The sequence below is a fragment of the Platalea leucorodia genome (assembly GCF_965183815.1).
Source record: "Platalea leucorodia genome assembly, contig: HAP1_HAP1_SCAFFOLD_697, whole genome shotgun sequence".
NCBI classification, from domain to species: domain Eukaryota; kingdom Metazoa; phylum Chordata; class Aves; order Pelecaniformes; family Threskiornithidae; genus Platalea; species Platalea leucorodia.
In genome coordinates this window covers 1-15,141 of record NW_028120952.1, presented here as the reverse complement: position 1 = coordinate 15,141, position 15,141 = coordinate 1, and the positions used below count along the sequence as shown (strand labels likewise).

General features: G+C 69.0%; 1 protein-coding gene across 1 annotated transcript; it reads right to left on the bottom strand.

Moving 5' to 3' along the window:
• Positions 1 to 83: 83 nt before the first annotated feature.
• On the bottom strand, positions 84 to 14,140 carry LOC309604087 (capping protein, Arp2/3 and myosin-I linker protein 3-like; the record flags this gene model as incomplete). The annotated part of the gene is given in 21 exon segments (XM_082339005.1): positions 84 to 188; positions 275 to 338; positions 1,678 to 1,779; positions 3,432 to 3,519; positions 4,471 to 4,655; positions 5,778 to 5,891; positions 6,902 to 7,024; positions 7,932 to 8,030; positions 8,135 to 8,228; positions 8,952 to 9,020; positions 9,124 to 9,296; positions 9,416 to 9,470; positions 10,910 to 11,006; positions 11,122 to 11,203; positions 11,300 to 11,369; positions 11,472 to 11,576; positions 12,278 to 12,354; positions 12,453 to 12,530; positions 14,031 to 14,067; positions 14,069 to 14,094; positions 14,096 to 14,140. Coding segments are annotated over 21 exon segments (1,888 nt in total), but the record flags the coding sequence as incomplete, so codon positions are not given.
• Between the last annotated feature and the right edge of the window lie 1,001 nt (positions 14,141 to 15,141).

The following is a 15,141-nucleotide window of genomic DNA, read 5'->3' as shown; positions in this document are numbered from 1 at the left end:
GGTTGTGGGCGGGGCTATGGGGTTGTGGGCGGGGCTATGGGTTGTGGGCGGGGCTGCCGGTCGGGGAGGGCGTGGCTACTCACCGGTGGGCGGAGCGGGGGGCGTGGCTCGGTGCGGTGGGGGCGGGGCCCCCTCGGGGCTGCTGGGGGGGGAGGGCGAGTCCCGGCCGGGGGGGCCCTCGGCGTGACCTGGGGGGGGGGGGGTGGGGGGGTCACGGGGGGGTCATGGGGTCACGGGGGGGGGGTCACGGGGTCACGGGGGGGCGGGGCCTCACCCAGGAAGGCGGAGGCGGGGCGGATGCGGCGGCAGCGCTTCGGCCGCTGCAGGGCCAGCGTGTCCTGGGGGGGGGGGGGGGGGACCCCGAAACCACCCCGGCCGGGTCACCCCAGGGACCCCCCCAAACCCCCAGGGACCCCCCAAAACCCCCAGGGACCCCCAAACCCCCAGGGACCCCCCTGAACCCCATAGGACCCCCCAAAACCCCCTTAGTCTCCCCCAAACCCATAGGGACCCCCCAAACCCCCTGGTCCCCCCCAAATCCCCAGGGACCCCCCCAAATCCCCAGGGACCCCCAGGACCCCCCCAATGCCCCTTGGTCCCCCCCAAAACCCCAGGAACGCCCCCAAAACCCCCAAGGAGCCCCCCCCCAAAACCCCCCTGGTCCCCCCCCAAATCCCCAGGGACCCCCCAAAACTCCAGGAACCCCCCAAAACCCGTAGGACCCCCCCAAACCCCCTTGGTCCCCCCCAAACCCCCAGGGACCCCCCCAAAACCTCCAGGAATCCCCCAAAACTCCATGGACCCCCCCAAACCCCCCCTGGTCCCCCCCAAACCCCATAGGGACCCCCCAAACCCCCCTGGTCCCCCCCAAATCCCCAGGGACCCCCCCCGAACCCCATGGGACCCCCCCAAACCCCCTGGTCTCCCCCAAACCCCATAGGGACCCCCCAAACCCCTCTGGTCCCCCCCAAATCCCCAGGGACCCCCCCAAATCCCCTTGGTCCCCCCCCAAAACCCCTGGGTCCCCCCAAACGCCCCTGGACCCCCCCAAAACCTCAGGGACCCCCCCAAACCCCCAGGGACCCCCCAAATCCCCTTGGTCCCCCCCCAAAAACCCCATAGGGACCCCCCAAAACCCGTAGGACCCCCCCAAACCCCCTTGGTCCCCCCCAAAACCCCTGGGTCCCCCCAAAACCCCCCTGGTCCCCCCCAAATCCCCTTGGTCCCCCCCCAAAACCCCAGAGAGACCCCCCAAACCCCCCTGGTCCCCCCCAAAACCTCAGGGACCCCCCAAAACCCTCTTGATCCCCCCCAAAACCCCCTTGGTCCCCCCCAAACCCCCAGGGACCCCCCCAAAACTCCAGGGACCCCCCCAAACCCCCAGGGACGCCCCAAAAACCATGGGGACCCCCCAAAACCCCATAAGGACCCCCCCAAACCCCCCTGGTCCCCCCCAAACCCCATAGGGACCCCCCAAACCCCCCTGGTCCCCCCCAAACCCCCAGGGACCCCCCAAAAACCATGGGGACCCCCCCCCCACCCCCCTTTTGGGGAGGTCACCCCCATATTTTGGGCCCAACTCCCCCACGTTTTGGGGTCCCCCCCCCTTTCCTGCCCCCCCCCCCAATTTGGGGGTCCCCCCCACCCCAATTTTGGGGGGTCCCCCCCCCCCCTTACGATGGCGGTGCCCAGCTCCTCGTCGGTGCTGTTGAGGGGGTCCCCCTGCGGCGGGGGGGGGGGACCCCCCGATTCCTCCGGGGTCCCGGCCATGTGCTGGGCCTGGGGGGGGGGGTCCCAAGGAGTTTTTGGGGTGCTGAGGGGGGTTTTGGGGGTCCCACCAGGGGATTGGGGGCGTCCCGGGTGGATTTGGGGGGTCCCATAGGGGATTTGGGGGTCCCACCAAGGGGTTTTGGGGTCCCATCAAGGGATTTGGGGGTTCCTGGGGGGATTTTGGGGTCCCACCAAGGAGTTTTGGGGTCCCATCAAGGGATTTGGGGGTTCCCGGGGGGATTTTGGGGTCCCATCAAAGGTTTTTGGGGACCCAACAGTTTTGGGGGTTCCTGGGTGGATTTTGGGGGTCCCATAGGGGATTTGGGGGTCCCACCAAGGAGTTTTGGGGTCCCATCAAGGGATTTGGGGGTTCCTGGGTGGATTTTGGGGGTCCCATAGGGGATTTTGGGGTCCCACCAAGGGGTTTTGGGGTCTCATCAAAGGATTTTGGGGTCCCACCAAGGGGATTTGGGGTCCAATGAAGGAGTTTTGGGGTCCCACCAGGGGATTTGGGGATTCTGAAGGGATTTTGGGGTCCCACCAAGGAGTTTCGGGCGTCCTGGAAGGATTTTGGGGTCCCACCAGAGTTTTTGGGTTCCCACGGGAGTTTTGGGGTCCCACCAAGGGGTTTTGGGGTCCCACCAAAGGTTTTTGGGGGTTCTGGAGGGATTTGGGGGTCCCACCAAGGACTTTTGGGGTCCCACCAAGGGGTTTTGGGGTCCCACCAAAGGTTTTTGGGGGTTCTGGACGGATTTGGGGTCCCACCAAGGGGTTTTTGGGGTTCCTGGGTGGATTTTGGGGTCCCCACCAGGGGTTTTGGGGTCCCACCAGGGGTTTTTTGGGGTTCCTGGGTGGATTTTGGGGTCCCATCAAGGGTTTTTGGGGTCCCACCAAAGGTTTTTGGGGGTTCTGGAGGGATTTGGGGGTCCCACCAAGGAGTTTTGGGGTCCCATCAAGGGATTTAGGTTCCCACGGGAATTTTGGGGTCCCACCAAAGAGTTTTGGGGTCCCATCCGGGGATTTGGGGGTTCCTGGGTGGATTTGGGGGTCCCACCAAGGGGTTTTGGGGTCCCACCAGGGGATTTGGGGGTTCTGAAGGGGTTTTGGGGTCCCACCAGGGGATTTTGGGGTTCCTGGGTGGATTTTGGGGTCCCACCCGGGTTCGGGGGTCCCACCCGGGGTTTGGGGGTCCCACCCGGGGATTTGGGGTCCCACCCGGGTTCGGGGGTCCCACCCGGGGTTTGGGGGTCCCACCCGGAGTTTTGGGGTCCCACCCGGGGTTTTGGGGTCCCACCAGGGGTTTTTGGGGTTCCTGGGTGGATTTTGGGGTCCCACCAAGGGGTTTTGGGGTCCCACCAAAGGTTTTTGGGGGTTCTGGATGGATTTGGGGGTCCCACCAAGGAGTTTTGGGGTCCCATCAAGGGATTTAGGTTCCCACGGGAATTTTGGGGTCCCACCAAAGAGTTTTGGGGTCCCATCCGGGGATTTGGGGGTTCCTGGGTGGATTTGGGGGTCCCACCAGGGGATTTGGGGGTTCTGAAGGGGTTTTGGGGTCCCACCAGGGGATTTTGGGGTCCCACCAAGGGTTTTTGGGGTTCCTGGGTGGATTTTGGGGTCCCACCCGGGGTTTTGGGGTCCCACCCGGGTTCGGGGGTGCCGACCAGGGCGCGGTGGACGCGGCGCAGCTCCCGCAGCAGCTCCTCCACCACCGCGTTGGTCAGGAAGGTCACCACCGCCAGCGTCACCTCCCTGCCCCCCCGGCCGCACCAGTGCGCCCAGGAGAGACCAGTATGGACCAGGCCTTTCCCACGCTCCCCCCCAGTCCCTCCCAGTCCCTCCAATCAGCCTCCCAGTGCCCCCCAGTCCCCTCCCAGTTACCCCCAGTCCCTCCCAGTGACCGCAGTCCCTCCCAGTCCCCTCCCAGTCCCATCCCAGTGCCTCCCAGTCCCACCCAGTGCCTCGCAGTCCCATCCCAGTTACCCCCAGTCCCCTCCCAGTGCCTCCCAGTCCCCTCCCAGTGCTCCCCAGTCCCTCCCAGTCCCATCCCAGTGCCTCCCAGTCCCTCCCAGTTACCCCCAGTCCCTCCCAGTCCCCTCCAGTCCCTCCCAGTGCCTTCGTAGTCCCTCCCCAGTCCTATCCTAGTCCCCTCCCAGTCCCTCCCAGTTACCCCCAGTCCCTCCCAGTCCCCTCCCAGTGCTCTCCAGTCCCTCCCCGTCCCTCCCAGTTACCCCCAGTCCCTCCCAGTCCCCTCCAGTCCCCTCCCAGTTACCCCCAGTCCCCTCCCAGTGCCTCCCAGTCCCTCCCAGTGCCCTCCCAGTTACCCCCAGTCCCCTCCCAGTGCTCCCCAGTCCCTCCCAGTCCCCTCCCAGTTCCTCCAGTCCCCTCCCAGTGCCTCCCAGTCCCTCCCAGTGCCCTCCCAGTTACCCCCAGTCCCCTCCCAGTCCCCTCCCACTTACCCCCAGTCCCTCCCAGTGCTCCCCAGTCCCTCCCAGTCCCCTCCCAGTTACCCCCAGTCCCTCCAGTCCCCTCCCAGTGCCTCCCAGTGCCCTCCCAGTTACCCCCAGTCCCCTCCCAGTCCCCTCCCAGTTACCCCCAGTCCCTCCCAGTGCTCCCCAGTCCCTCCCAGTCCCCTCCCAGTTACCCCCAGTCCCCTCCCAGTGCCCCCCAGTCCCTCCCAGTGCCCCCCAGTGCCCCGCTCACCCCAGCTGGTGGCGGATGCGCTGCCCCGCCTGCTCCAGCAGCGCCCCGCGGGCCAGGCCGGGGGGGGGCAGGAGGCGCTGGGCCGCGGCCCCCCGCACCCCCCGCCCCCCCCAGCGCCCCTCCGCCGCCCCCAGCGCCCGCGGGCAGAGCTGGGCCGCCCGCCCCACCAGCGCCTCCAGCACCACCTGCACCAGTTCGGGGTCAGCAGCCCAGTATGGCGGCCCTCCTCCCAGTTCGGGGGGGCAGCAGCCCAGTACGGGGGGCCCCAGCCCAGTATGGCGGCCCTCCTCCCAGTTCGGGGGGGCAGCAGCCCAGTACGGGGGGCCCCAGCCCAGTATGGCGGCCCTCCTCCCAGTTCGGGGGGGCAGCAGCCCAGTATGGGGGGCCACAGCCCAGTATGGCGGCCCTCCTCCCAGTTCGGGGGGGCAGCAGCCCAGTACGGGGGGCCCCAGCCCAGTATGGCGGCCCTCCTCCCAGTTCGGGGGGGCAGCAGCCCAGTACGGGGGGCCCCAGCCCAGTATGGCGGCCCTCCTCCCAGTTTGGTGGGGCAGCAGCCCAGTACGGGGGGCCCCAGCCCAGTATGGGGGCCCTCCTCCCAGTTCGGGGGGGCAGCAGCCCAGTATGGGGGGCCCCAACCCAGTATGGGGGTCCCCAACCCAGTATGGGGTCAACATCCCAGTATGGGGTCAACATCCCAGTATGGGGGGCCCCAACCCAGTATGGGGGTCAATATCCCAGTATGGAGGTCCCCAACCCAGTATGGGGGTCAATATCCCAGTATGGAGGTCCCCAACCCAGTATGGGGGCCATTCTCCCACTCTGGGGGGGCAGCATCCCAGTATGGGGTCCCTTCTTCCAGTATGGGGGTCCCCAACCCAGTATGGGGGGCAGCATCCCAGTTGGGCTCTCAGTGCCCCCCAGTCCCTCCCATTGCCTCCCAGTCGTTCCCCGTTGGGCTCCCAGTCCCCCCCAGTGCCTCCCAGTACCTCCCAGTTGTTCCCAGTTGGGCGCTCAGTCTCCCCAGTGCCTCCCAATCCCTCCCAGTGACTCCCAGTCGCTCCCAGATGGGATCCCAGTCCCCCCCAGTGCCTCCCAGTCACTCCCAGTTGGGCTCCCAGTCCCCCCCAGTGCCTCCCAGTTGCACCCCGTTGGTATCCCAGTCCCCCCCAGTGCCCCCAGTGCCCCCCAGTCCCTCCCAGTTGGGCTTTCAGTGCCCCCCAGTCCCTCCCAGTGCCTCCCAGTGCCTCCCAGTCGGGCTCCCAGTCCCCCCCAGTGCCTCCCAGTGCCTCCCAGTCTGGGGCTCTCACCTGCAGCTCCTTGTCCACGGCCTTGGCCACGTCCCCGGCCACAGACTCCAGGAGGCGCCGGACGGGCCCATCCCCCGCCACCGCCTGCCCCAGCGCCGCCAGGCTGGGGAACAGCTGGGGGCACCGGGGGTCACGGGGGGTCACGGGGGGTCACGGGGGGTCACGGGGGTAAGGGGGGACGGGGGGGACTGGGGGGACTGGGGGGACTGGGGGGGTACTTGGGGGGCAATTTGGGGGGTATTTGGGGTACTGGAGGGGGTATTTGGGGGTACTGGAGGGGGTATTTGGGGGTATCGGGGGGTATTTGGGGTTGCTGGGGGGTATTTGGGGGTGCTGGAGGGAGTATTTGGGGGTACCGGGGGTGCTGGGGGGTATTTGGGGGTACTGGAGGGGGTATTTGGGGGTACCGGGGGTGCTGGGGGGTATTTGGGGGTACTGGAGGGGGTATTTGGGGGTGCTGGGGGGTATTTGGGGGTATCGGGGGGTATTTGGGGGTACTGGAGGGGGTATTTGGGGGTGCTGGGGGGTATTTGGGGGTATCGGGGGGTATTTGGGGGTACTGGAGGGGGTATTTGGGGGGCAAGTTGGGGCTACTAGAGGTGCTGGGGGGTATTTGGGGTATCGGGGGGTATTTGGGGGTACCGGGGGGGTATCAGTGGGGCACTTGGGGGGCAATTTGGGGGGTATTAGGGGTGCTGGGGGGTATTTGGGGGTGCTGGAGGTGTACTTGGGGGTATCGGGGGGTATTTGGGGGGTAACTGGGGGGTATTTGGGGGTGCTGGGGGTATTTGGGGGGTAACTGGGGGGTATTTTGGGTACTGGAGGGGGTATTTGGGGGTCCCGGGGGGGGATTTGGGGGTACCAGGGGGGGTATTTGGGGTCCCGGGGGGGGATTTGGGGGTACCAGGGGGGGTATTTGGGGGTCCCGGGGGGGGATTTGGGGGTATTAGGGGGGGTATTTGGGGTCCCGGGGGGGGATTTGGGGGTACCGGGGGGTATTTAGGAGTCCTGGGGGGTATTTGGGGTACCCGGGGGCATTTCGGGGTGCTGAAGGGTATTTGGGGGTCCCGGGGGGTATTTGGGGGTCCCGGGGGGGTACTGGGGGGTATTTGGGGTGCGCTCACCGCCCGGGCGTTCCTGGCCTCCCGCAGCAGCTCCCGGGCCCGGGCCAGCTCCCGCCGCGCCCCCGGGCGCCCCCGCAGCCCCCGCGCCGCCGCCTGCACCCGCCCGCTCAGCCGGCACAGCGCCTGCGCCCCGCCGTCACGGCCGCCGCCCCGGCAACCGCCCCGGCAACCGCCCCGCCAGCCCCCCGGCATCCCCCCGGCAACCGCCCCGGCAACCGCCCCGGCATCCCCCCGGCATCCCCCCGGCAACCGCCCCGGCAACCGCCCCGGCATCCCCCCGGCAACCACCCCGCTGTCATGGCCGCCGCCCCGGCAACCGCCCCGGCATCCCCCCGGTAACTGCCCCATCGCCCCGGCAACCGGCCTGCCATCCCCCCTAGCAACCGCCCCACCAACCACCCTATCGCCCTGGTAACCGCCCCAGCATCCCCCCTAGCAACCGCCCCATCGCCCTGGTAACCACCCCTGCATCCCCCCTAGCAACCGCCCCATCGCCCTGGTAACCACCCCAGCATCCCCCCTAGCAACCGCCCCAGCATCCCGCCTAGCAACTGCCCCATCACCCCGGCAACCACCCCAGCATCCCCCCTAGCAACCACTCCAGTAACTGCCCCATCGCCCCGGCAACTGCCCCGCCATCCCCCCTAGCAACCACCCCATCGCCCTGGTAACCGCCCCGGCATCCCCCCCGCAACTGCCCCGCCAGCCCCCCTAGCAACTGCCCCATCGCCCTGGCAACCGCCCCAGCATCCCCCCTAGCAACCACCCTATCACCCTGGCAACCGCCCCAGCATCCCCCCTAGCAACCGCCCCATCGCCCTGGCAACCGCCCCAGCATCCCCCCTAGCAACCACCCCAGTAACCACCTCACCGCCATGGCAACCACCCCGGCAACCGCCCCGGCATCCTTCTGGCCACCCCCTTGAGCACCCGCCCGCTGCCCCCCAGGCTCCCCCCCAGCCCCCCAACTGCCCCCCCCGCCCCCCAACTGCCCCCCCCGCCCCCCAACTGCCCCCCGGGGCAGGTTTACTTGCTCGGCCGTGCTGGTGACGATGCCGCGGTGCAGCCGCAGCGCCTGATCCGGCGGCGCCTTGGGGCCGCGGCCGTTGCGCAGGAGGCACCACTGGATCTGCCGGGGGCGGGGGAGGGGACACGGGGACAAGGAGTTGGCCGAGACCCCTCCCCCCCCCCCATCGGGACCCCTCCCCCCCCCCCAGCTCACCCCCCACCCACCTTCTGCCAAACGGCGTCGGTCTTCTCCGGGGCGCTGCGGTAGGCGGCTGTCAGGTCGCTGAGGGGCAGGGCCATGAAGGTCAAGGTGTAGTTGCTGTGGGGGAGGGGACAGGGGGTGAGGGGGGGCCCCCGCTCGAGGCCGTCACCCCGCCGGGAGGGGGTTGCCCAGTCTAGAACCAGTTGACCGGTCAGGAACCCATTGAGATGGCCAGAAACAGGTTGGCTGGTCTAGCGGTGGTTGCCCAGTCTAGAACCAGTTGACTGGTCGGGAACCCATTGACCTGTCTGGAACAGGTTGGCTGGTCTATGGGGGGTTGACCAGTCTAGAACCAGTTGACTGCTCAGGAACCCATCAATCTTCCTTAAATGGACTAGCTGGTTTATGGGTGGTTGCCCAGTCTAGAACCAGTTGACCAACTGGGAACCCATTGACCCGTCTGGAAGGGGTTGGCTGGTCTAGAGGCGGTTGCCCGGTCTAGAACCAAGCCGTAGGTCCCCAAAGCCCCAGCTGGCCCACCTAGAACTGGTTGACCTATCCAGAACCAGTTGACCAGCCTGGACCGGGTCAGCTGATCCGCAGCGGTCGTCCCGCCTCCATCCCATCGACCGATCTAGACTGGGTGGCCACGGTTCCGTCCGGTTTCCCAGTCTAGAACCAGTCCAAACCCCAGCTGACCTCTCCGGGGATCCGGTTGGCGCACCTAGAGCCGGTTGACGTTCTAGATCCAGCGGTCACCCGGTTGCCCGGTCTAGATCCGCCCCGCCCCCGCCCCGCCCGGTGGCTTCGGCCCCACCAGAAGCCCCGCCCCCCCCCCACCTCTGCATGGCCCGGGCGACGTCCTGGAACCCCACCGCCGTCGTGTTGTTCCTGTCCCAGGTGAGGCTCCTGCCGCGGAGACGGGGGGGTGAGGCGGGGGGCGACCGAGGGCCCCACCCCCCCGAGGGCCCCACCCCCCCGGGGACCCCTCCCCCCCGGGGACCCCACCCACCGGAGGGCGCTGTTGATCTGCAGGGCCTTGGCCAACATCTTGGCGCCCACGTCCTCCATCAGGTTGCCGCTGAGGTCCACCTCGGCCAGGCAGGCGTTGCTGCCCAAGGCGTTCACCAAGATGCTGGTCCGGGCCTTCAGGCGGGAGTCGGCCACCGAGAGCGACTGCAGGGACTTGTGGGAAAAAGGGGGGGGGGGGGGGAGGGGGCGGGACGGGAGGTGCCGTGGGGCGCGGGGGACCCACGGAGGGGGCGGTGCCCCCGTGAGCCCCCCCGAGCCCGGCGGCCACTCACGCAGTCCTCCTCCTGGATCATCTGCACCAGCTTCTGGAGGATCTCCTCCAGCGTCCTGGGGGGGAGAGAGGGGGCCGCCGGCTTCTGGGGCTGCCGGGGGGCAAGCTGGGCCCCCACGGCCATGGCCGTGGCCAGCAGGGCCTTGGTGGGCCTCCATGGACCCAACCGCGGCCACTGGGGTCTAGGTGGGCTCCCATGACCACAACCTTGGCCACTGGGGTCTAGGTGGGCTCCCATGGCCCCAGTCGTGGCCATCGGGGTCCAGGTGGGCTCCTATGGCCCCAACCTTGGCCACTGGGGTCCAGGTGGGCTCCCATGGCCACAACCTTGGCCACTGGGGTCCAGGTGGGCTCCCATGGCCACAACCTTGGCCATTAGGGTCCAGGTGGGCTCCCATGGCCCCAACCTTGGCCACTGGGGTCCAGGTGGGCTCCCATGGCCACAACCTTGGCCATTAGGGTCCAGGTGGGCTCCCATGGCCACAACCTTGGCCATCAGGGTCCAGGTGGGCTCCCATGAACCCAACCTTGGCCACTGGGGTCTAGGTGGGCTCCCATGGCCACAACCTTGGCCACTGGGGTCCAGGTGGGCTCCCATGGCCCCAACCGTGGCCACTGGGGTCTAGGTGGGCTCCCATGGCCACAACCTTGGCCACTGGGGTCCAGGTGGGCTCCCATGGCCACAACCTTGGCCAGCAGGGTCCAGGTGGGCTCCCATGGCCACAACCTTGGCCATTAGGGTCCAGGTGGGCTCCCATGGCCACAACCTTGGCCACTGGGGTCCAGGTGGGCTCCCATGGCCACAACCTTGGCCACTGGGGTCTAGGTGGGCTCCCATGGCCACAACCTTGGCCACTGGGGTCCAGGTGGGCTCCCATGGCCACAACCTTGGCCACTGGGGTCCAGGTGGGCTCCCATGGCCCCAACCTTGGCCACTGGGGTCCAGGTGGGCTCCCATGGCCACAACCTTGGCCACTGGGGTCCAGGTGGGCTCCCATGGCCACAACCTTGGCCACTGGGGTCCAGGTGGGCTCCCATGGCCCCAACCTTGGCCACTGGGGTCCAGGTGGGCTCCCATGGCCACAACCTTGGCCATTAGGGTCCAGGTGGGCTCCCATGGCCACAACCTTGGCCATCAGGGTCCAGGTGGGCTCCCATGAACCCAACCTTGGCCACTGGGGTCTAGGTGGGCTCCCATGGCCACAACCTTGGCCACTGGGGTCCAGGTGGGCTCCCATGGCCCCAACCGTGGCCACTGGGGTCTAGGTGGGCTCCCATGGCCACAACCTTGGCCACTGGGGTCCAGGTGGGCTCCCATGGCCACATCCTTGGCCATTAGGGTCTAGGTGGGCTCCCATGGCCCCAGTCGTGGCCATCGGGGTCCAGGTGGGCTCCTATGGCCCCAACCTTGGCCACTGGGGTCCAGGTGGGCCACCATGGCCCCAGCCGTGGCCATGAGGCCTTGGTGGGCCCCCGTGGACTCATCCCAACCCACCGGCCCTTGACGTTGAAGTTCTTGCCCAGCCAGAGGTGCTTCAGAGCCTTGTTCTTCCCCAGGACCGGCACCAGCGTCAGCAAATCGGCGTCAAAACCTGAACCCGGGGGCAAGCAACGGACCAATGGGAGGGGTCAGGTGAGGGGGGCGGGGTCCCAGGCCCCGCCCCCAGCCCCTGAGGTGACGGGGGGGAGGGGGGGAGCCCACCTCACCGTTGTCGGAGAGGTCCAGGCTGCCCACGGCGCTGACGCCCCCCAGCAGCTCCCGCAGCACCCGGGCCCCCGGCGAGCGGAGCTGGAAAGATGGCGGCGGGGCGAGGGGGTGGGCGGAGCCCCTCCCCTCCCCCCACCCGGGGGAGAGGCCCCTCCCCTTTCCAGACCCCGCCCCCACCTCGCAGCCGCTCAGGTCCAAGTGGAGGTCGCTCAGGTGGGTGTTGGCGGCCAAGCCCTGGAAGAGAGACCTGGGGAGGGCGGGGTTAAGGGCGGGGCCTTCCCAACAAGCCACGCCCACTTCTCCTTATAAGGTGGGGGGGTGTCCCCGCCCCCAAGGGGGCGGGACTCACCTGAGGGCCTCCGGGGGCACCCGCACGCCGGCCAGGCTGACGTGGGCCAGGGCGAAGGCGCTGCAGAAGAACTGCCGCAGGGTGGGCGGGGCCTCCCGGGCCTTCCTGGGGGGTGGGGGGCGGGGCTACGTCAGCCCCACCCACCCCGCGGCCAATGGGGTGGTCCACCACCCGACAGGGGCCTTCTGCCGCCCAATGGGGCGGTCCAAAACCCAACGGGGGTGGGGGGGGGCGGTCCTTGAACGCCCAACGGGGTTCTTGGTCGCCCAATGGCGTCCTCAGCCGGCCAATGGGGTCTCGGGCCGGCCCGCGGGGGTCCTTGAGCAGCCAATGGGGTGCTCCGCTACCCAACGGGGTGCTCGACCACCCAATGAGATTCCAGATCACCCAACGGACCTCCCGACCGGCCAATGGAGAGCTCCAACACCCAACAGGCTGCTCAACCAGCCAATGACAGTCCAGATCACCCAACGGACCTCCTGACTGGCCAACGGGGTGCTCGAGCACCCAATGAGATTCCAGATCACCCAACGGACCTCCTGACTGGCCAACGGGGTGCTCGACCGCCCAATGGGGAGCTCCAACGCTCAACGGGGTGCTCGACCACCCAACGACGTTCTAGATCACCCAACGACGTTCTAGATCACCCAAGGGGGTCTTCAACCACCCAATGGGCTCCTCCATCACCCAAGGGGGTCCTTGGTCACCCAATGGGGTCCTCAGCCGCCCAAGACCCCCCCCCCCCCTGCCATGGGCACCCCCCCGCCGTGGGGCTGGGCCCCCCAACTTGTGGGGCAGGAGCTCACCGGTGGGAGAAGGTGTTCCTGGCCACGTTGAGGTAGCTGAGTCGCGGGCAGCAGCCGTGGAGCAGCGCCCCGAAGAGCTGGGGGGGATGGGCGGGGGGGGGGGGGGGCCATCAGCCCCACAGCAGCCCCACGGCGGCCCCCCCCGGCCCCACATCTCCCCCCCCGCGCCCCTCACCACGTCGACGGCGCAGTCGGTGGAGGCCAGGTCGAGGTGCAGGAGGGCGTTGGGTTGGGCCAGGAAGGAGTAGAGACCCTGGGGGGGGGTTGGGGGGCAGAGCCTGACCCCCCCTGCGCCCCACAGAGCCCCATAGCGCCCCACAGAGCCCCATAGCGCCCCATAGACACCCCCAGCCCCCCAACCAGCCCCACAGCCCCCCGATCCAGCCCCCCAGCCCCCCCCACAGCCCCCCAATAAGCCCCCTGCCCCCGCAGTGACCCCCAGAGCCCCCCATAGCCCCCCAGTCCCACCAGTGACCCCCATAGCCCCCCAGTCTCCCCAGTGACCCCCATAGCCCCCCCAGTGACCCCCATAGCCCCCCAGTCCCACCAGTGACCCCCATAGCCCCCCCAGTGACCCCCATAGCCCCCCAGTCTCCCCAGTGGCCCCCCCCAGTCCCCCAGTCCCACCAGTGACCCCCATAGCCCCCCCAGTGACCCCCACAGCCCCCCAGTGACCCCCACAGCCCCCCAGTCCCACCAGTGGCCCCCATAGCCCCCCCAGTGGCCCCCATAGCCCCCCCAGTCCCCCCAGTGACCCCCACAGCCCCCCAGTCCCCCCAGTGGCCCTCCCCAGTCCCCCCAGTGGCCCCCATAGCCCCCCCAGTCCCCCCAGTGGCCCCCCACAGTCCCCCAGTCCCCCCAGTGACCCCCATAGCCCCCCCAGTGACCCCCATAGCCCCCCACAGCACCCCAGTCCCCCCAGTGACCCCCATAGCCCCCCCAGTCCCCCGCACAGTCCCCCAGTCCCCCCAGTGACCCCCATAGCCCCCCCAGTCTCCCCAGTGGCCCCCCACAGTCCCCCAGTCCCTCCAGTGACCCCCATAGCCCCCCCAGTGACCCCCATAGCCCCACACAGCCCCCCAGTCCCCCCAGTGACCCCCATAGCCCCCCCCAGTCTCCCCAGTAGCCCCCCACAGTCCCCCAGTCCCCCCAGTGGCCCCCCACAGACCCCCAGTGGCCCCCATAGCCCCCCCAGTGGCCCCCATAGCCCCCCAAAGCCCCCCAGTCCCCCCAGTGGCCCCAGTGGCCCCCCACAGTCCCCCAGTCACCCCAGTGACCCCCATAGCCCCCCCAGTGACCCCAGTAGCCCCCCACAGCCCCCCAGTCCCCCCAGTGGCCCCCCACAGCCCCCCAGTCCCCCCAGTGACCCCCATAGCCCCCCCAGTCTCCCCAGTGGCCCCCCACAGTCCCCCAGTCCCCCCAGTGACCCCCATAGCCCCCCCAGTCCCCCCAGTGGCCCCCCACAGCCCCCCAGTGACCCCCAGTGACCCCCCAGTAGCCCCCCACAGTCCCCCAGTCACCCCAGTGACCCCAGTAGCCCCCCACAGCCCCCCAGTCTCCCCAGTGGCCCCCCACAGTCCCCCAGTCCCCCCAGTGACCCCCATAGCCCCCCCAGTCCCCCCAGTGTCCCCCCACAGCCCCCCAGTGACCCCCATAGCCCCCCCAGTGACCCCCAGTGGCCCCATAGCCCCCCCCAGTGGCCCCCCCAGTCCCCCAGTGGCCCCCCCAGTCCCCCCAGTGGCCCCAGCCCTACGGCGCCGTCGGGGGCCCCCAGCAGCCCCGGGGGGCCTGAGGTCGAGGTGCTGGAGGCGGCTGCGGGAAAGCGGGGTTGGAGCCCAGCGCCCGGCTCAGCGCCCACAGCCCCTGGGGGGCACCCACAGCTTGGGGGGGGACCCCAAAATCCCCCGGGGACCCCCAGACCCCCCCGGGGACCCCCAGACCCCATAGGGCCCCAACAAACCCCATAGGGCCCCAACAAACCCTATAGACACCCCATAGACCCCCTGTAGACCCCATAGACCCCCCATAGCCCCCCAAAGCCCTGGGGGGCACCCACAGCTTGGGGGGGGACCCCAAAACCCCCCGGGGACCCACAGACCCCCCCGGGGACCCCCAGACCCCATAGGGCCCCAACAAACCCTATAGACACCCAACAAACCCTATAGACACCCCATAGACCCCCTGTAGACCCCATAGACCCCCCATAGCCCCCCCAAAGCCCTGGGGGGCACCCACAGCTTGGGGGGGACCCCAAAAATCCCCTGGGGACCCCCCAGACCCCCCCGGGGACCCCCCAGACCCCATAGGGCCCCCAACAAACCCCATAGGCCCCAACAAACCCTATAGACACCCCATAGACCCCCTGTAGACCCCATAGACCCCCCATAGCCCCCCCAAAGCCCTGGGGGGCACCCACAGCTTGGGGGGGACCCCAAAACCCCCCGGGGACCCCACAGACCCCCCCGGGGACCCCCAGACCCCATAGGGCCCCAACAAACCCTATAGACACCCAACAAACCCTATAGACACCCCATAGACCCCCTGTAGACCCATAGACCCCCCATAGCCCCCCCAAAGCCCTGGGGGGCACCCACAGCTTGGGGGGGGACCCCAAAACCCCCCGGGGACCCACAGACCCCCCCGGGGACCCCCCAGACCCCATAGGGCCCCAACAAACCCTATAGGAACCCAACAAAACCCTATAGACACCCCATAGACCCCCTGTAGACCCATAGACCCCCCATAGCCCCCCCAAAGCCCTGGGGGGCAACCCACAGCTTGGGGGGGGACCCCAAAACCCCCCGGGGACCCACAGACCCCCCCGGGGACCCCCAGACCCCATAGGGCCCCAACAAACCCTATAG